Raw genomic sequence first — 20,611 nt, 5'->3', positions numbered from 1 at the left:
AAGTCCACATTTTGCTTAAATTATGGTAGAAATAAATCATTTTCCTTAAAATTTTGGCTTCCTTGCACCCTTTTTCGCCATAGTGTACCAATTATGGCTAATCCCATAAGAAATGCATGCAAATAGTGCGAAAAGGAACCGAAGTTATAAAATGTAGCCATAACTGGGACAGGGTTCCTATCATTGGCACACGCTGTAATAAATACTAAAATAGTTTTGGCTCCGTTTTTTATATTTTTCCTGTAAAGTATGGAAACTAAACTATCTTTTAACATATTGGTGACATTCGTTGGTCTTCTCGTTATTTTTGTACAAATAGTTTTCCTTAGGTAGTGCCATAATTGGTACAGGCACCCTAGTGTTCGTCTGTTTTCTGGGCAGTGTTCGTTCGTTCAGCCGCCAGGAACATCTTTCTCTTCTCGACTTGTCTGTCGTGTGTATCGTTTGTTTTGAACTCTCCCATTCGCTTACTTGATACACTAAAATATCTTCGCACACATCTAGTGAAATGCACGATTGTATGTGTGGGTGGATGTACCTTACAGGATGTCAAACATATATTACACGAAAAATCTACGTGTGCTGAAGACAACACTACCCTACACCTGCTGCCGTGACTTCCGGTAAAGCAAAAAAGTTGCGGTCCCATGTCAGTGAAACTCCATGAAATGATCCAACTATTATGACACATTTACAAATTTCATGTTTCAGGGGATTCAAACTGTAACTCAGTTTTTAAAGTATCATTCTTCCAGACTACAGAGGCAGTTATGGTCAAAATACGTGTCTGCCGTAGGATGCAACGTTATAAAAAGTTGGAGCTAAACGAAACTGTAGTTAAGTCGATATTCCTACATTTGCAGACATTCTTCTAACATGCTCAGGATTATCACAGTATTTGGCTGCATCAGGAACTGATTGAGTTTTGAAATCACGGCCGTCTGAATGCAACAAAGAACAACAAATCGACCGATGGATCTAAAAAAAAGGGAAGCAGCAAATTTCGGAAAAGGGCGCAAACATAAATCTACATACATTATGAGGTGTCACCCCCTGCTGGGCAGGGTTCGGGCCGTGGTACGAGAGTGAAATTTTCAATGCTATTACACCCATCCTGCCGCTGGTGAAATATACTTTTTTTCGCTAAGGTTTCCCAGACGATAATGTAATCTGCTACGAAAACAACAATCCTTGGCCGTCCATAAATGACGTAGCATTTTATACAAAATATTTGACTGAGTGTCTAAAAAGTCGGTGTCTCTCCTGTAGGTGGATTGTTCTATATTTCAGGCTGCTTTTATTTCTCGATCCGACGTCTGTTTGTCTAGAAGTTGCTCCGAAAAATACTGCGAGTTGGTACGACAAACCGATACATCCCTCCGATGAATTTACCGGTTTCCCTCGGTATGGATGAGGTGAAGAGCGCAACATGGGATGTCGCATAAAATAACGATTTTATTGATATTTAAAGCGAATTTCTGAACAAAAAATAGACAAGATATATTGGAATTATTGAAGGTTCACTATCAAATGCTAGTAAACTCTAGTTTTTTAAGCTATGCTAGAATGTTTAATGAAAACTAGCTGTTCATCACTATTAAGAAAATAAATGTAGGTACTGTGATTCAAAACAACATAAATAAAAACTTGCACAGATGACGCTGACTCGGATCATTATTTTGCAGCCGAAAGAGTTTGAGCGCGATTTGGACAAACAAGAGTCGAAGAACACATCTGGCGATGTTAACCATTTATTCAATCTGATTCATGAAATAATGATAACAACAGCGCAAGAGGTGACTGATAGGTACGCAATGGTTGGTTCGACGAGCAATGTCAACAAGTGACGAACGAACAGAATGCCGCCAGAAGTCAAACACTAGTGGCCGGTGGCCGACTCAACAGAGAGCAGTTAAACGAGTTAAACGAATCCCCCACTGCACGAAGAGAGTGCGATTGCCAAGGCGTAAGAAAGCATGGAGCGGATCGATATGCGGAGGTTTTATGCGATTGTCAATGGTGCGCGGTGCATTACGGCAGTGCCCAAGCAACACACAAGTCACATAGGAGTGTCGACAGCGCAGGTTTTTGGTTGTACAGAAGCTACAGTCATGTCATTCTAACTCAAAGGCAGATGATTCGTGTCCAATCAAAAACCTGCGCTGTTGACACTCCTTTGTGACTTGTGTGTTGCTGGGTGCCCATCTTGTGCAATGGTCGGAAAGGAAATTCGGTGACAGACAAAACAATGATGGAAGCCAGGTGGAAGGAGAACATCGATGATTTGTTGAGTGGCAACAATGAACTAACATAGTTGAAGAGGACCATCTACTACATTGGAACCTCTATTCATGTAGATTCCATTTAGGTAAACTGTAATTGGGTACCTCCCTGAAAACTTTCTTTGGCATAAGTCATCCATAACTTGTGTGTTTGAATGGAGTTTAGGCTTGCACAGCCTCATGCAACTATGCACTCTCATGTGGTGAGTTCAATGTTTTTTTAACCGTTATGTGTCCGACATGTGCTCTTTTCTACGCCGTGCTTTTTAAATGGGTGCTGTGTAACCGGGTACCCTGTCGGCCACATAAGGGTTAAGATTAAATTAAGAATCTCCAAAGGCCCAATGGAGTATAGGGCATCGGATCTACAACCGTAATCAGTCTAGCACGTCGTGAACCCGCTTCTGAAAATGACTGAAGCGTTTATGAAATGCTTTTAAAACGCCTTTGAAATCACCCTGAAGCTCACTTAAGAGCAGTGAATCAAAACGTATTTTCAAAAACTGTAGGCCTCCTTAAACCCCTCTCAAAATCCCCTGTAACGCCCTTGAGACCCATCGAAATCCCCGAATGCGCCTCTGAAGCCATTCCTCTAAACCACCAAAATCCTCTAGAAGTCATCGAAATGGCTTCGGAAACCCCCGAAACCGCCTCGAACCCCCTGTAACGCACGTGAAAACATCAGAAACCTCCAAAAACGCCTCTGTAACGTCTTCTGAACCCGCCAAAAATCCTTTGAATCATCCTGAAATGCCTCCGAGAACCTCCTGACACCGCCACGGATCCCGTGCAACACACATGAGACCCTCAACCCCCTGAATCCCCCTCGGACTCCCTGTAACGCACCTGAGAGACCCTTCTAAATCAACGAAGGCGCCCTTGTGAAGAAGGTTAAAAGTCCTTTGATTCTTACTAAAATGCCGCCAAAACTGCCAGGTGACTCGTAAGCCTAGGAGTGTTGGTTCGGTTCCCGCTCCAGTCGGGGAAAACTTTTCGTCAAAACGGAAAATTCTCCACTGGCCCACTGGGTGTTATATGTGTTGTCCGTTGTCTAATGATAGTAATGTTCAGTCTGTGCGGCCACTGCCCGAAGGCGGTGTAATTGTCTTTTCAAATCCTCTCAAACTCCTTCGGACCCTCTGTAACGCACCAAAGACCTTCCGAAGGACAGAGACGAACCAACCAAGGGCTGAAAGTCTCTTAAATAAAGACAAATTAATCAACCTTCCGAAGTCTTCGAAAACACTCTTGTAGCGCTTACGGAAAGCTCTGGAAATCCTCTACAATTTCGTGAAATGTCTCCGAAAATCCCCTGAAACTCCTCTGACCCTGAATAACGTGCATGAGACCCTCCAAAACCCCCGAAAACACCCCTGTAATTCCTCCGGAACCCTCTTAAAAATCCGCTGAAACTTCAAGAAATGCAATAGCAAACCCCCTGAATTCCCTTCGGATTCCTTATAACGCACCTGAGATCCTCCCAAACCAACAAAAATGCTCCTGTAACGCCTCTGAAGTCAGATGAAAATTCTCTGAAACTTCTTGAAATGTCACCAAAAATCCCCTGAAGCCCTCTTGGACTCTCGGTTACGCACCTGAGACTATCCGAAATCCTCAAAAACACCCCTGAAACTCCTCCAAAATATCCTCCGTAAATCCCGGCAACCCGCTGTAAAGCACCTTCCAAAACCTCATCCAAAAACAACCCTGAAGCCCCTTGTAACGCCTCTGAACCCTTCCTCCTGAAGCTCCTGAAGCTCCTTTGGAAGCCCTCTCAAACCCCCCAAGGATTTTTGAAGAAATTTCTTCATGGCTTTCTTCAGATACTCCCTCTAGAATTTCTCCAGAAATTTCTCCAAGAATTCTGATAGGTAGATTTTAAAACTCCACTAGGGATTGATTGGGAAGGGATTCGTTTGAAAAACCTTTCGAAAATTTCGCCAGATATTACTCAAGGTATTACTTCAGATTTTTCAACAGGAAATCATTCTAGAATTCTTCCAGAACTTTCTCCAAGCAATCTTTTAGAGATTCCTTCAGCAATTTGTACAGGTTTTTAGGTTAGGTGTCTTTATGAGAGAGATGTGCAACCCGAGGCATCACAATCGTATTTTTTCAAGATATCCACTAGAGATTCGTCCAAGAATTGATATGGGGATTCCATTGAAAACTCTCGCAGGAATGTTTTCAGAAATTTCGTTAGGGACTCATCCAGAAAATCCTGCAGTAATCCTCCCAAGTTTCTCGCAGTATTACTTTCAGTGATTCAGCCAGGAAATCTTCTAGCGATTCCTTCAGGATTTCCTCCAGATTTTTCCCCATGAAATTCCCCAGAGATATCTCCGGAGTTTCCTCTAAGCATTACTGTAATAATATCGGCTTGAGGGTGAATTCATTTACAAATTTCTAATGAGTTTTTAAGGATCTTCATAGCAGCTTACCAAGGGGTATCTACAGGAAATTATTTTAAAATGCAGCATTGGATTGCTACAGCAATACTTCCAGAAAATCATCCAAGAATTTTATTAATGGATTTTTCGGCAATTTTCCTAAAACTCCCATACTAAACTTTTTTAGGAATTTCACCAAGGGTTTACTGAGGAATTTCTCCAGGAAGTTCTTCACAAATTCATCCTAGTATTTCGTGAACAACTCTCTGAGATTTCTCATGGTATTTCTCAAAAAAAAATATATACAAGAGTTCTTACTGAGATTTTTACAGGGATTGTACTGGAGATTCTTTAGGGATTGCTTCAAAAATATCTCCAGATACTTTCTCAAAATTTTAAGGACTTCGCCATGAATTTCAGGAAGAGATTTCTTCAAAAGCTTCCATGGAGTTTTTTCTTCCGAAATTCCTCTGACAATTTCTTTTGCAATCCTACAGAGCATTCTTCTGCAATTCGTTAAAGAGTTCCTCCAGCCATTTCTTCAGAAATTCCTTCGGCGATTCCTGCAGCAATTTCTGCAAGGATTATTTTAGAAATTGCGCCTGTAATTTTATCAAAAATAACTCCTGCGATTCGTTTAGATATTTCTACAGAAATAGTTTTAGTTATTTATCACGCATTTTTTCAAAAGTTCCTTCATATATTACACGAAAATACTTGAAAAATTCTTGAAAGAATCCCTGAAAGAATTTCCAAAAACAAATCCAGGAGAATTATCTGATGGAATATCATCAAAGCTCCTGGTGATACCTTTGAAGATGCTTTGAACAAATTATTGAAAATTTTCTGAGGGAATTCTTGATTAGAAATTTCTCAAGCGATACCTGAAGTTTTCTGTGGATCCTGAATGAATACCTGGGAGAGTACCAGGTAAAAATCCTTAAGATACCTCCCAAGTTCTTAGAAAAAAATCACAAGTAACTTCTGGAGGAGCTCTGAAATTAATTTCTGGAGCGATACCTAAAGAAATCCGTAGATTTCTTAAAAAGTGTCGCCACAAATTGCTCATAAGAGTTACTGGTGGAATTCTTGAAGAAATTCCTCATCAAATTTCTGTGAGATCCCTAGAGAATTTTCTCATGGAGAAATTATTGGAAGAACTCTGTTGATACTCATAGAAGAAATTCTGGAAAAAGTACAAAAAAAATCTTAAAAAAAGTCGTGGGAATTTATTTTATGGAGAGGTTTTCTGGAATAATTCTAAATAAGGCTCAATATTGAAGTTTTTTTTTTCATGGGGGCCTACCAGTACAGCGGGCACTGAAATTTGGAAACCTTGAGTAATCAGCTCTGATTTTATCATGACAGCACTGTCCAACATATTCAGGTGGCATTTTTTTAATTAGTTACAAACGGATTTTAATATAAATTGCCCTAAATATATGCTAAACAGGGTCCAAAATGCATTGGGATGTCAAAATAATGAAACTAATTGTTCTAGAGGATTCTTAACCCTCTAATACCCAAATTTTTGATTTTGATCCGAATATCATTTTTCGTCATCAAAAATCGATTTAAATATGTTTTGGAAGATGATTCTTTTCAATTCTCGATTTCGTGAATTTCAGTTTTTGATTTTTCTAGTTTTTAATTTTTGAACATCCCCACACTTTTATATTTTCCCTGGAAGCCAATTTGAGGAACGGATTTTTTGAGATGAAAACATTTTGAGATTTTATGATTATTGTTGAAATATAATTGTTTTAATTTTTTTCACAGAAAATTTTATTTTCCGTTTAATTTTAAGGAAAATAATTTTAGAGTGTATTCGATTCCCTTAAACTATTAAACAAGGATAGAATGATTTGGGAGAAATTTAAAATATGTTAATTATAGCGATTCAATACAAAATAAACAATGACTTCTAAAAGGTGACTAAAATATCAATTTTTCAATGATTTAAAAAAAATGTAGATACGCTTTAGAATACACCAAAAACCATTTTGAAATATACAGAACAGTCCTAAATATCAGCCAAAAATTAAAAAAAAAAATTCCACGAAACAAAAATTACAAAAATGCTCAAACTATACCCCGTCTAAAGGCGGGATTGGTTATAAGAGGGTTAATACATCTAATTTCTCGAAATAAAAAAAAAGAAAAAAATCTTAATAATCTACAAGACACTTCTTTAGAGATGGTTTCAGGAATTGAATTGATAAGGAATTTCTGAATTTATCTAGTGTCATTATAATTGTCTAATCTTATATGAATACTTTGGGGAACTTCTTGTTTTTGATCTTGAAATTTCAGGAGAAATCCGCTATAGATTTTCCAAAGGAATATTTGAGAATACTACCAGATGAATCCCCAACACAATTCTCAAAAAGGAAAAAAAATCTCAAAAGTATTATTTGGAGGTATTCCTAGAAGTTTTCAAGGAGAAATCACTGAAAAAATATTGTAGAGTACCAGAAAAAAAATCATTTTTAAATTCCAGATGTAATGTTGAATAAAGTCATGGTGGGATACACAGCGTTAAAAAAATTAACTTTTGGTCTGTCTCAAGAGCAAACTTATGTGTCTCTGACAGATTTTGGGCCGCTGAATCCGAATCCGGGCTCAGATTTGCTCCAACACGTCACAATTTTGAGCTATACCTCAATTTATAGGACAAAATATGCGATTTTGGGCTTTTTTGACTGCAAGTTATTAAGCATGGAAATATTTTTTTAAAGCAATCAAAAGGTTAATTGGTCAATTAACATCTAAACTAACGACTCATGCAAAATATTTCGTTATACCAAATCGAATTCGAAAGTTTTAAGCGATTTATGTTAGGAACGATATTTCCCATACAAGTCACCCTCCAAAAGTTGCATGCAAGTTTTCATACTAACATAAAATGCTTAAATCTATCAAATTTGATTAGGTAAAACGAAATATTTTGCATGAGTCGTTAATTTTGATCTTAATTGACCAATTAACATTTTGATTGCTTAGAAAAAAATATTCCATGCTTAATGGCTTGCAGTCAAAAAAGTCCAAAATCGCATATTTTACCCTATAAATTGAGGTATAGCTCAAAATTGTTACGTGCTGGAGCAAATCTGAGCCCGGATTCGGATTCAGCGGCCCAAAATCCTTCAGAGACATATTAGTTTGCTCTTGAGACAAAAAAATGTTGCGCTGTGATATCGATTGAAATCCCAGAAGAAAGTCTTTACAAAATCTTTAAAAAAAAAAGCTGGAGGAATTTTAGAAATAAATCCCAGAGAAATCCCTATAGGAACTTATGGAGGAATCACTAAACGAGTTGCAAAAGAAGCTTTAAAGAAATTATTAGAATAATCATTGGAAAAAAATGGAAGAATTCTTCTGGAAAAATCGCTAACATAATCTCTGAAAATTAAGAAACCCCAATAGAATTTCCGGGTGAACTTTAAGGAAATAGGTTAAAATACACAGAAATAAAAACTTTTAGAAAAATCCCAGGAACAAACGTCCCATAAGTTGAGTTTTACAGGATTTATTTCTGAAAAACATTTTTGTGGCGAATTCTTGGAAGAACTGTTAGGAAAATTACTTTGTAAGGTTGTAAGTTCTGAAAACATTTTTGAAGGAATACCAACAGAAGTATATGAGGCAATTCCTGATAAAATTGTAGAAGAAATACCTGGAAAAACAACTGGAGGAATACCGGGCAAGATCAAGGAACATGTCCAGGAGAAATGCATAATAGAAGAATTTTTTGAGAGAGTCTGGAATAATTTGTGGAGGTTTTACTCGAAATTTCCTGGAAGAATAATGCAGAAGTTTCTGAAAGATCTTTGCATAAATTTGTAGAGGAATAACTGATCCCAATAGCTAGGAAAACTTTTATTATTCATAGAAATTGCTGTTTATACTCAATAATGAAAAAATAAAAAAGCATATAAATCACCTTCCTGTGCTGTTTATGGAAACACAGAGTTTGAAGTAGCACATAAACTCCGATAAGTTTATGTATAATCCTTATCTCTTACAGCTCGGCTATGGTTGACATCGTTCTCAACTGAAAAAAAGTCTGAATCCAACAAAGAAACAGAATTCTTGAAAATCTCCAAGAGTTATTCAAATCACCATTTCATATGTTTCCGATTACACCCGAATTTGGAATCTATTACCGAAAACCCCTCCGGGGCAAACCCTTCCGAACACCCCTATTGCGATTGAAAATCGCGATATAGTTGCTCATTTCGGGTGGTGTTGTTGCAGCACAGAGCACCAACACAATATGCCATCCCTCTTTGTCCGAAAAACCCCGGCGGCAACCACCGCCGCCGCATGCAGTCCTCAATAAAACCATTATGAGAATAAACGTTTGTCATCGACCCTTTTCTCTTTCGAAAGGGCTCGCCGCAGAATTGGAACCCCTTTCCTTGAGGGCGAAGCGAAGGGATAAAAGCGTTATGAATAACAATATGTTGCATAACACAAATACGATTATGCGCGCGGGGACTTCTCGCTCGGTGGTTGACGGTTCGATTGGGATTGAAATTGGAATCGTTCGCTAACAGTATGATATATAAATGCAATACACTGTGATGTGACAGTAGCGAATAGTGCCAAAGTTCTCTTAGCTTATTTACAACAACTTTATAAAAACTTTGTTCGCCACTGTCAAATTTTTGGAAACGTAGGTAGGACTTCACAGATATGTAGTGAATCTTAAACTTTCTAGCTGTTTCGAATTCATCCATTTACGATTTCTCAACCGAATTATAACTTTGTTGCAACACATAAGTGACTAGCTTTGTTGTTAAGGCTTCTGCGCTTGTTTTGAAGGATGTTGTATACATGTTGCATATAAGTTTTAAAAGCAACATGTTTTCCCCATTTCCCACATTCCATACTGCAAGTTTTCTGTTTTATAGACTAAGTGTAAACCACGCATTGTTGCAATAATAATTCGAAAACTCAATTATGACCCATATGTAACCTTCTTAGTCTTGTTTATGTCAAAAGCGTCACTTGAAAAACTTCTGTGGCATTTCCCCCCTTGGGCAACCACCCATCCCAATATCCCATGAAAACGTCAAAATCTCCTACTTACCCTAACTCGCGCCTCGGTCAGGTTCGTCCACATGGCGATTTCCTCCCGGGTCGACATGTCCGGGTAGCGATTCCGGCTAAACGTTTGCTCCAGTTCGTGCAACTGCTGCGAGGTAAAATGGGTCCGCTGCCGCCGTTGTCGTTTGTTCTTCTTGTCGTTTTTGCCACCGGCGCCGCCGCCACCGGTTCCACTCTGGTCCTGACCGCCACTGCCGTCGCCCGTTATCGTCGTTCCCGCCGGGTTTCCGCTGTCGTCGTGGGACATCCCACTGCTGATGTTTTCCGTCTTGACCGAGGTGGGATCGACACGTGTGACTACGCCGTGGGTGGAAGAAAGCAAAGAAAAATCAATTAAAACTTTGTCAATCAATAGTTGACGTTGGGAAAGGTAACGATGGTGAATGGCAAATCGTAGGCGAGGTCGTTCGGCAGAGTGTGTAAAAGTTGTGATTGAATAGCGGTGCAAATTTACATAAAAGTTGGAATCGAAGTTTTCTTGAATATTGTCATTGGATCCATTTATAGTGCCAGTGAGAGAGATGGCTGTAAGACGGATCTTCTATTTTTCTATCAACAATATATATTTTTTCACGTTTTTCTTTTATCTTCTAAATCATTCTGTTTTTTATCTTTCATATTTCCTTTTATTCTGTCTTCCCATCATGCCAAATTATGTTCCTATCTTCCTCGCTTCATACACTCTTATCTTCCTACCCTCGTTCATACCCACTAACCTAAATATCTATCTACCTTCTTTTGTCCCCATTTCTTCCTTATTTTTAACCTTCTTTATTCCTTATTGTCTTATCTTTTTATCTTTGTAGCTTCTACCTTACTTCTTTCTTATCTTCCAATCTTAATCGCTTCATGACTTTCTATAATTCAACTGTTTTGCTTTTCTACCTACCATTCTTTCTATTTTCATATAATTTCATCTTTCTACATTCTTATCCATCTATCTTACCGTCTCCTTACCTTTCGGATTAGCAATAATGTTTACATGAGTCAGTGTGACTGTTAAACGACTAAATTTGATCATATAGGAGTTGAGTAAACTCAGCTACCACATGAGGGCTACTTGGGTTCCTCTCTTTCTGCATTCCAATGTTTCCCTCTTTTATCCTCCTATCCTTCCATCACTCTATCGTTCTATCTTGAGTAGCACACATGTCCTGAATGAGTTTATGTAACTCTCATATGATAAAAAAGAAACATAAAAAGTCATCTACAATATGTATGCTACTCAGGTTCTCCCTTCTGTCAGCTTCACACACTACTATTTTCTTGCTTTTGCTTGCCTTCCTGCTAGTCTTGCTTTTTTACCTTCTTATCTTTCTATGTTTTCATCTTCTATTCTTCCAACCCTCATTTCATCGTGTCTTCATATATTCCTATCTTCCTGTCTTCTTATTTCGCTATCTTTTTTGCTTTGCGATATTCTTATCTTCCTATCTTCTTGTCTTACTATCTTTCTTTTTACCATTCTATATTTACATCCACTTCTCTTCCTGGCTTCATATATTGCCATCCTTTTGTTCTATCATCTATCTTCAATTCTGACTCCCCCTTTTGTTTTGGTTTTATGTTGGTTATAAGAACCTCTATCAGTCCATTTCACTAAAAATGTTACTAGGGATAGGAAGACAGATCCTATCCCTAGTAACATTTTTAGTGAAATGGACTGATAGAGGTTCTTATAACCAACATAAAACCAAAACAAAAGAGGTTTTATAACGGATCTCAAAACCTCTGTAAGATTAATTGGTCATCTATTTGTTACTTGTGATTTTTCTACATTCTACTCTTCCCATTCTCCTATCTTCACCCATACGCCACAGAATCCGGATGCGACAGAATGATGCCAACTTCGGCAAAATTTACACCGAGAAAGGTGTACGGTAGGTCTTACTCAGAAATTGAAAAATCCTTTGTTTTCTTACTCAGTTTTCGTTAAAAGTGGGACAACTCATTGGCAATGGGTTGTTCCACTTTTAGCTGGAACTGAGTAAGATAACGAAGGATTTTTGGTTTCCTGAGTAAGACCAACTCAGTCACATTTGAAGACATTGATAAGTGCATTCAGGAATCCATCCACAAACCCCTATTTGAATCCTCAGGAGAATTCCTGGAGGAATACCAGGTAGAATTCCTGAGGATAAGATTTAACAGGCGATCCTGGTGAGATTTATTGAGAAATCTCTGGCGAAATTCTGAGAAAAATCACAGGAAAAATATGTAGAGTAATCCTTACAGGGATTCCCTTAAATATATTTGGTGATATTGGCTTCCTGGAGGAACTCCTGGCTGAGCCCCTGTGAAACCCCTCGATGAATCCCTAGAAGTATTCACAAATAAATCCCTCGTGGAATATTTCTAAAGGAATCCCTGAAGAAATCCCAAAAGAAATCTCTAGAGGAATTCATGGATTAACCGAACCAAAGCCCCAATCGACATGTGGTTTATAGCACGGGTTCCCAACCGGTGGTCCGCGGCCCCTTGGGGGGGCCGTGAAGCCAGTCCAGGGGGGCCGCGATGTTATCAAAAAACCCCAAGAGCCACAATTTGAGGAACAAAATTTCAGTATAAAACGATCTTAGAAGAAAAAAATTTTCGGCTGCGCCGCTATTTTTAAGCTACGACTTCAATTATTAAATGGACATGTTGACATGTACGTCATTGTTTACAAAATGTGAGTGTCATATAAAAATAAATCGTCGAAAATCCCTCCCACAGTGAATTTCTGGCTACACCACTGCACCCAAATAGATCGGCTTCGTTTATTTAATTCATTTTTTTTTTTTCTAAAAATTTTCATTGGGCCCCAGATGCTTCGACAATTCTTAAAGGGGGTCGCCACCTCAAAAAGGTTGGGAACCCCTGAGCTTTATTCAAAACTTTGCCGGCATCCCCAACCAAAGACCCAACTATCAAATAGATTCCATATTGCTGAATAATTTTGCCGAAAACGTGATCATTCTATCTTATCCGAATTCGGAGTTAAAGGCTTTTGAGTAATTTTGACACCAACACCGCCTAGCGCACAAATCTAAAACTAAAGTCGCTGTTGCCAGATAGTTCTTTGCCCGCCGGACACTTCAAGCTCATTAGAATTTCGAGAATATACGTGTTGTATTTGGGAGATTTTGGCTTTCAATCTAACAGATTGCGTTGATTAATTTCTTATCATCGCCGACGTTTCGCCGAGCCCTGAAGATGGTCCAATAGCCGGACCGAAACGTCGGCGATGATAAGAAATCAATCAACGCAATCTGTTAGACTGAAAGCCGAAATCTCCCAAAGTTAACAACCATCCAGTTGAAACTTGCTATCTATTCGTGTTATAGCTTTCTTGAAACTACAGTAGAAGGCATCACTCTATTTCATCGGGATTCTGAGATACAAGTGTTTGATTTTTTACACAGGCGCCACCTAGTGGATGAATCCCTAACCCAGGTCGCCGTTGTCACAGAGTTCTTAGTTTGCAGAACAACTTTTCTGAAAACGTAACACTTCTAGCTCATTCAAGTTTCGAGAAATACGTGTTCGAGTTTTTTTTTACTCCAGGAGCCACCTAGCGGATAAATCCCAAATCATAGACTCACTAGTCAGACAGTTCTAAGCTTGCTGAGCCACTTTGAAGCCGAAGACGGCATCAATTTTTCTCATCAGGTCTCTGAGATATAGAGGTTTGAACATTTTTTAAAACTGGCGTTGCCTAGCGGACAAATCTCCAACCAAGCTCGCCGTAGCCAGGTAGTTCTCAGCCTGATGTATACATTTGTCGAAGAAACTATTCTTCTATCTCATTGTGCAAAGTATGTGGCCAATTTTGGTACCCCCAAGACAATCCGGAATATTTCCGGAACCATGTGGATCAGATACCCTTGTCCCCGGAATTCTAAACTAGATGAGTTTTTCGGGAAGTTGTGGAATTTTCATCAAAATCCGTCGAGAAACAAAGAAGTTATGACATTTTTGGTACTTTTTTAAAGGTAAAAAATATAAAAATTCTGGATGAAGGTGTAAAGTGTAGTTTTACGGGGCTTCAAAAGCGTTCGAAGAGTATTCAAGGGACTTTCAAGAGAGTTCACGGAGATTTCAGAGGTGTTTCTGGAGGGCTCATGAGGTTTCAGAAATGTTCTTTGTGGGCTTCAGAAGCTATCAGGAGAGCTTCAAGAGGTTTCGGAGGGATTCCGATACGTTTCACAGCGTTTCAGTGGGATGTACGGTCCGGGGGATGTCAGAGAGTTTCAAAAGGGTTCAGGGGGTTGCAAAGAAATTTTTAGAGGAGTTTCTTGGAATTTGAGAGGCTTTTAAAAGCGTTTCAGGGGGATTTCAGGAGGCTTGAGGAGGTTTTGAGAGGGATTTAGTAAGGTTTCTGGAGTTTTAGAATGACTTCAGATGCGTTGCAAGACGTTTTACGGGGTTTCGGAGGGGGTTTATGACTTTCTGGGCATTTCCATATTGAAACTTTCAGGACAGCATCAAGGAAGATCCAGAGAGCTTTTAGAGCAATTTCATAGAGATTTCAGGAGGCTTTGGGTTGTTTATAGGGGTTGCCGGAGGCTTCCAAGTTGTAATTCAGGGGATTTCAGAAGCGCTTTAAGGAATTTCAGGGCGTTTCATGGGGTTTCAGAAGGATTTTAGGAAACTACACAAGCTTTCGGGTGAGCTTCAGGAAATTTCAGGGATTCCATGAAATTCGAGAGAGATTTTTGAGGGCTGCAGAGACTTTTTGGAGACCTTCAGGAGGTTTTCAGAAAGGTTTGAAAGCATATCCAAGAGTTTAGTGAGCATCAGGAGGCTTCAGAGGGTTATTATTATTATTATTATTTATTTATTAACCAAAAATTTTGAAAGAGGGAAAAACCCCTTTGAGTGATTTCCACAATTTTGAAATCTTTCTCAAAAAGGCACAAAACCTCTTCATCTTTTCAAAAAAAAACGTTACAATATAAACTATATCTAAAGGCTCCAGCTTCAGAGGGTTATAGAAGGGTTTCCTAGAGTTTTGGAGAACTGCAGGGATACTTCGAAACACCAAAAGAGCATTTCACAGAGATTCAGAAGGGCACCAAAGAGGGGATTTTAAGGCTCTTGGGAGAACTTGATAAGGGATCCAGAGGGGATTTAGAGCGATTTCAAGTTGCTTCAAGCCGTTTCGTCTTGCAAGTGGTTTCAGACAGGTCTTCGGGAATTTCATGGGGCTCCACTGGCTTTCGGGTGAGCTTCAAGTATTTGCAGGGGCTTTCAAAGTTTTTGGGGCGTTTCAGAGGGGCTTTTGGAGCTTCACGTGCTTTCAGGCGACCATCAGAGGAGTTCATGAAGGTTTAAGATGCTTTTGAAAGTGTTTCAGTGCATTGCCGGGGGTTTAATTGGGGTTCGCGTGCGTTATAGAGGACTTTACAGGCTCTGGTATGAGCTTCAGGAGGAGGAAATTCAAGGCTGGTATCAAGGCATTTTAAGGTGGTTCAGAAAGTTTCAGAGGAGTATTTCCTCTCTCCGGAAGTATTTATACGGGTTTCACAGACTTTCAGATGAGTATTTCACGGGTATTTCACGGGTTATAGAGGCACTTCCGTAGATTTTAAGGGCTTCAGAGGCTTTTGGAAGTTTCAAGGTCTCCAGATAGCCTAGTGGTTAAGGCTATGGATTGCCAATCCGGAGACGGCGGGTTCGTTTCCCGTTCCGGTTGGGAAAATTTTCTGAACTCCCCGAGCAAAAAAAGGCCTTCAATTAACCCTAAAAGGGATACCTGGGGTCCACAGGCGTCTTTCAGAGCTCGTCTTTGATGGAACACACTCAGCGAGGTGACGAAACTGATGCCATGAAGGTATCCCTTTTAGGGTTAATAACTGTGGAAGTGCTCTAAGAACACAAGTTGAAGTCAAGTTCCAATGCGAACGTCGAGCCATCAAAAGGCTTTCAGTTTTCAGTTCAGTTCAGAGGAGTTTTAGAGCGGTTTCAAGTCATTTCAGGGGTATTTCAGTAGGCTTTCAAAGGTTTACGAGCTATTTTTAGAGGATTTTATGTGAGTTTCTGGGGATTACATGGGGGTTTCAGAGGTGTTGCAATGCTTATCAGAGGGGCTTCAGGAAGTTACAGAAGATCTTCAAATGAGATCCAGAAAGTGTTAAGAGCAGTTTTAAGCGAAATTCTAAAAATATGTACCACTTCGTCTTCTACCAAAAGTTGCATAGACCTACCCAAGCAGCACACATGGTTACAAAACAGTGATGGCAGCGTATGTAAGGGTTGCACAGAAGTCACTGTGACTTAACGTTATAACGATAACTAACATTAGGTAACGTGTAGTGCAGAATTTCTGTTGGACGAAAAGCTTTTAACGGCTGGAGTGTGAATCGAAACGCCTAGACGACTGACACTGCTAACCACATGGCCATTAATCTCACCGAAAGGTTTCAGGTAGCTTTAGAGGGGTCCCGGGGGCTGTTGTAGGGAGTTCCATAGGCCTTCAGGAGAGCTTCCGGAAGCCTTCAGAGGCATCCCGGGAGAGCATCAGTGGCGTTTCAGAGGAACTTTAGAGGGGTTCACTGGTTTTCGGGCGATTGTCAGCTAATTACAGGTGTTTTGTAGGGTATCAGACGTGTTTAAGGGGTTGCCCAGGCCTTCAGATAAGCTTCAGCGGGGTTTCAAGGAGAGGGTTCAGAAGCATTGAGTGTGCAATATTTACCAGAATGTCATTTGCCAGATTACTGTTTGCCAGAATGCAGGCAGTGATTGCTTTTTACGAAAAACGTGGATTATTTCTGCCAGCTTTTCACAATGGTACATATGTACCTTGATATGTACCAATTTGTTCAATAGCTTCCTATTTAGTGACGAGAGATACAGAGCAGTCAAGGGCTTCGATAAATTAATAAGAAAATGATGAATGGAAATGAATAGGGTAATTTAGGGCAATTCATCAAATCCCTTGGAAACCCAAAACACACATAGGTCCAAAAATTGAAGATTGGAGTATCGTAGTGCCGGCGGAAACACCTGATAAGGAAAGCCTCCAAGTGACCATCGGCAGTCACTTCGAGTAAAGTGTACACATATTTCGCCATCCATCTCGTCTAGCAATGGCCCGGTCCGTCGTCGTCGTCGTCGTCCATGGTGCAAGAGTGCGAAGTAATAGACCGATTGACGGACACCCAAATCATCCATTATACAATTCAACTGTCAACTTGCTGGTTCTCCGTTTTGCCCTATACGATCTTATCTCCGGTGCTATTTCTTGGCTGCAACCTCTTCAAACCGATGCCTACCGATTTGAATAAGTATCGTCGATGACGACGAACGACGTTCGACGGACGCTGATAGCGACCGAGATGATTGGTTGGTTTACTTTTCCATTAGGAAGACGACTACTACGACGACGTAACTCGATAAAGATCGGTCCTCAGCGATGCGCAAGTCAGGACACCCAATCGAAATATGATTGATATCTGTGTTCGACTCACGTTTGGTTGATTTGGCATTGCCTAGCCTACATCATTTACATATGGTGATGACGACGATGCGTTCACGGTAGCGTGACAGTACAATTGAGCATTCACCTGTCCGATACGCGAAGTTTGTTTTCTGTTGTGGAACGTGTGTGACCTGCTATTTTTGGGATGGTGAATCGTACAGCAGGTGGGCAGACTAATTGCGGAGTTGATGCGAGAGAGAGGATTGTCTTACCTACTGATTCTCGTTTCTTTGTTTTATAAAGAAACAATAGTTCATTAAACTTTGATACTAGGAGTTTGAAAAAGAAGGACTGGAATCAGAAAATAGAATATAGAAAATAGAAGGTGTAACATGGTACTTATAAGATACAGTCAAGGGCTGAAAGTCTCAATAATAAAGATAAATGAATCAATCAATCAAGAAATAATATTGAGGATAGAAGAAAAACGATAGAAAACAGATAATATAAGACCAATGATGGAAAGATGGAATTAAAACAATATAGAACGAAGGATGGATGAAGGGGAACATAAGCGTTTTAATTTAATGGATGTTCGAGGATTCGACTGTTTTGGGAATAACGATTGGTTGGAATTCGGCTTTGCATGCTCAGATTTTTAGAACAACCGTGCAGGATTCGTTTAGCAATTGCTGGTGTCTTTTAAGAGAAAAACTGCTCTCTATCGTGGTGTCCACTTATCCACAAACCACTTTATTCACTGTGCGTAAACTTGTTTCAGCATTACTAACTTTCTAGCAGGTTTCCAAGTCAGTCCAAGTGATATTCTACAAGCTTCTAACAGCAAGACAACCTGAACGCCGTGCGATTCCGAGATAAGTTAAGAAAGCTTCCGAGGCTGTTTATTCTACTCGGTAGTCACATAAGAACACGTATATTAGGAAACAACACTCGCTTCCGAATTCACCAAACTTGACGACAACATCGATAAGACGACACCTAGGATAGGTGCTTATCGCTCTAGCCATGATGATGATATGATACACCAGCATACAATGTCAGACGTAGGTACCAACAGCTACTGATTTTTAATTCATCTTCTCAAGTGGATAAACTCACCGTCGTTTTTCCGATCCCGGCTGCTCCGGTTCCGCGCCGTCGACGACTGAAAGCCCATCTGCGTGTGGTCGATGCTGGTCACGGCCGACATTGCACTGTGGCTATTATCACGAAAGTCGCCCGTCTCGGCCCATACTATACCAAGAAAAATGAGAAACAAGAGAGAGGAAAAAACGGGAAATTAGATCGTGTAAAGCACAAGTGCATTAGGTTTGGAGAGTAATTTAATTCAATTTAGTGAAGGAGATTGCAGTACCAGGTGGATGCTTGACTGTGTACGGTAGTTAGGACTAACAGCGTCCCTGAGAACCTTTACTGATCAAAATACTGCAGTTGGATCTCAGGTGCACTCAACTCTCAGAAGAAAAATAAATTACAAGATTTATGTTTCCATCAGAATGAATGTTTTCATTGTGGTCCTGAACCGAAGAAGCTGTCCAAATGATTAAGTCCGAAATTAGTCGCTTATGTCAACAGCAATTATCTTTCTCTCAGCACAATGGTGAGCTGAGGAGTCTTTATACGGTCGGTCGGTCATATATCACACAGTACAAATTGGCCGTCAGCCGTAAATAACTCAAAACTCAACCGTCCTGGCTGCAGCCAGCCAGCAGCGATGAAGGAGCAACAAATTATCCAAACATGAGCCGCTTCGAACCTTCCGATAATTGGTGACGCGCATTTTCACGCGGTGTTAGTTGTTGCTGCACCCGAAGATTGGATAAAAGTGGTCGCTTTTTATGTGCATGGTGTATAAGAGAAGGACAAGCGACACGCTCGTTCAAAGCTGTGTACCTACGGGATAATTCATTCAGAAGTGTATGCAGGCCGGGGCCCGTGGCGTAGTTGGTCACACGTTCGCTTCATATGCGGATGGTCATGGGTTTGATTCCCAGCCCCGGCAGTTGCTCTTCCCCTGAGAGCGGCTGACACTGACCCTCTTCTGAGCCCCTTGGCTCAAACGGACCCGGATACCTGGACATCGGCGAACTGCTACTCATAACGGACCCCCAATCGGACTGGAAAGGAACAACGGCCATCCATCATCCTTGTGCTCATCCTTCTACCATGTATAGAGTAGAAAAGTGAAAGCAGCAGAAAGGCAACCAGTTCGATAAAGTAGAATAGAATATACATCTAGGCGCTGCACAAAATGTAAGTGCAGCTGTCAATTGAAATCGCTCACGTAGTGCCCTAGTGGACAATAGAGCTGTAAGGGGCCGTCCATATACCACGTGGACAGATTGGAGGGGGGAGGGGGTTAGCGAAAAGTCCACGCTTGTCCACGGAGAGGGGGGTGGGGGTTCGTCAAATGTCCACGTGGACAACATTATAGGAAACAAGAATCAACAAACGAAACAAATTATGTCGCATTATTGATGAGATTCTCTTTAACAGTTCTTTCATACATTTTATTTCATTATACAAAAAAAATTATGGTAATGATTCACAGACTAATTTGTTTTAAACTTTCAGAATTTTTAATTACTTAGTTTTCTTCATCGAGGAATATACTGGAGATTTAAAATAAAGTGTAGACCATGCAAATGTTGGTGTTTCAGTCAGAAAATTTTCTTTGAAGTTCTGTATGTATTTCTAAGTTTCATATCATTTTTTAAGCTTCTTCAAAGTTTTAAAATACATGTAGGGATTTGCAGGCTTATCTCAAAAACTTCTTTTTGTAGGTTCCTTTAAAATTTAAGATGTTTCTAATTGATATTGAAGTCTAAGCCTCACCAATACAATTTAGTTGCTGTAAATTTTGGTTTTTGTAAGAATCTAAGAAATATAATCTTATTTCAACAAAAATATAATATTTAAAATTACCTTATCTCAACAAAACAATCAGACAATCATAGATTGAATAAATATTCTCAAAAACACCGTCTTCAACCAGAGGCTGTACAAACTGAAAATTGAACAATCACTAACATTAGGCGATAGACATTACACGAAAAACACCCAATGAAGAATTTACGTTTGACGAACATTTTTCACCAACTGGAGCAACTCACAAACATTAAGCTGAATTAAAAACAATGTTGAAAACTTGTTGGTTCCTATTTTGTGCTACTTGTTTGTATTCTATGTAAAGCTATAAAATATTTGTATTTTATAAAGTTTTCAATTATATTTAAGACATGATTTACAAAAAAAATAATAAAAAAACTTTTCAAAATCACTTTTTTTATTTTTTTAGAAATGTGAAAAACAAACTTTTTTTCTGATGTCCACGTGGACAATGGGGGAGGGGGGTAGGGGTCAATGAAAAATCCACGCTTGTCCACGGGGAGGGGGGAGGGGGT

At 39.7% G+C, this 20,611-nt stretch overlaps 1 protein-coding gene across 1 annotated transcript in view; it reads right to left on the bottom strand.

Moving 5' to 3' along the window:
• LOC109421987 (pituitary homeobox homolog Ptx1) overlaps window positions 1-20,611 on the bottom strand; it is a 208,281-nt gene that overhangs the window by 58,089 nt on the left and 129,581 nt on the right. The window contains exons 3-4 of the mRNA XM_029855051.2: window positions 18,306-18,440; window positions 9,768-10,081 (exon numbers count right to left, since the gene is read on the bottom strand). Of these exons, the coding sequence (XP_029710911.1) occupies window positions 9,768-10,081; window positions 18,306-18,440 (449 nt within the window). The remainder of the gene's footprint in view (window positions 1-9,767; window positions 10,082-18,305; window positions 18,441-20,611) is intronic.

The sequence above is a fragment of the Aedes albopictus genome, chromosome 1 (genome assembly GCF_035046485.1).
Source record: "Aedes albopictus strain Foshan chromosome 1, AalbF5, whole genome shotgun sequence".
Classification (NCBI taxonomy): domain Eukaryota; kingdom Metazoa; phylum Arthropoda; class Insecta; order Diptera; family Culicidae; genus Aedes; species Aedes albopictus.
Note: the sequence above shows the minus strand (reverse complement) of the source record. Positions and strands in the feature narration are given on the sequence as shown.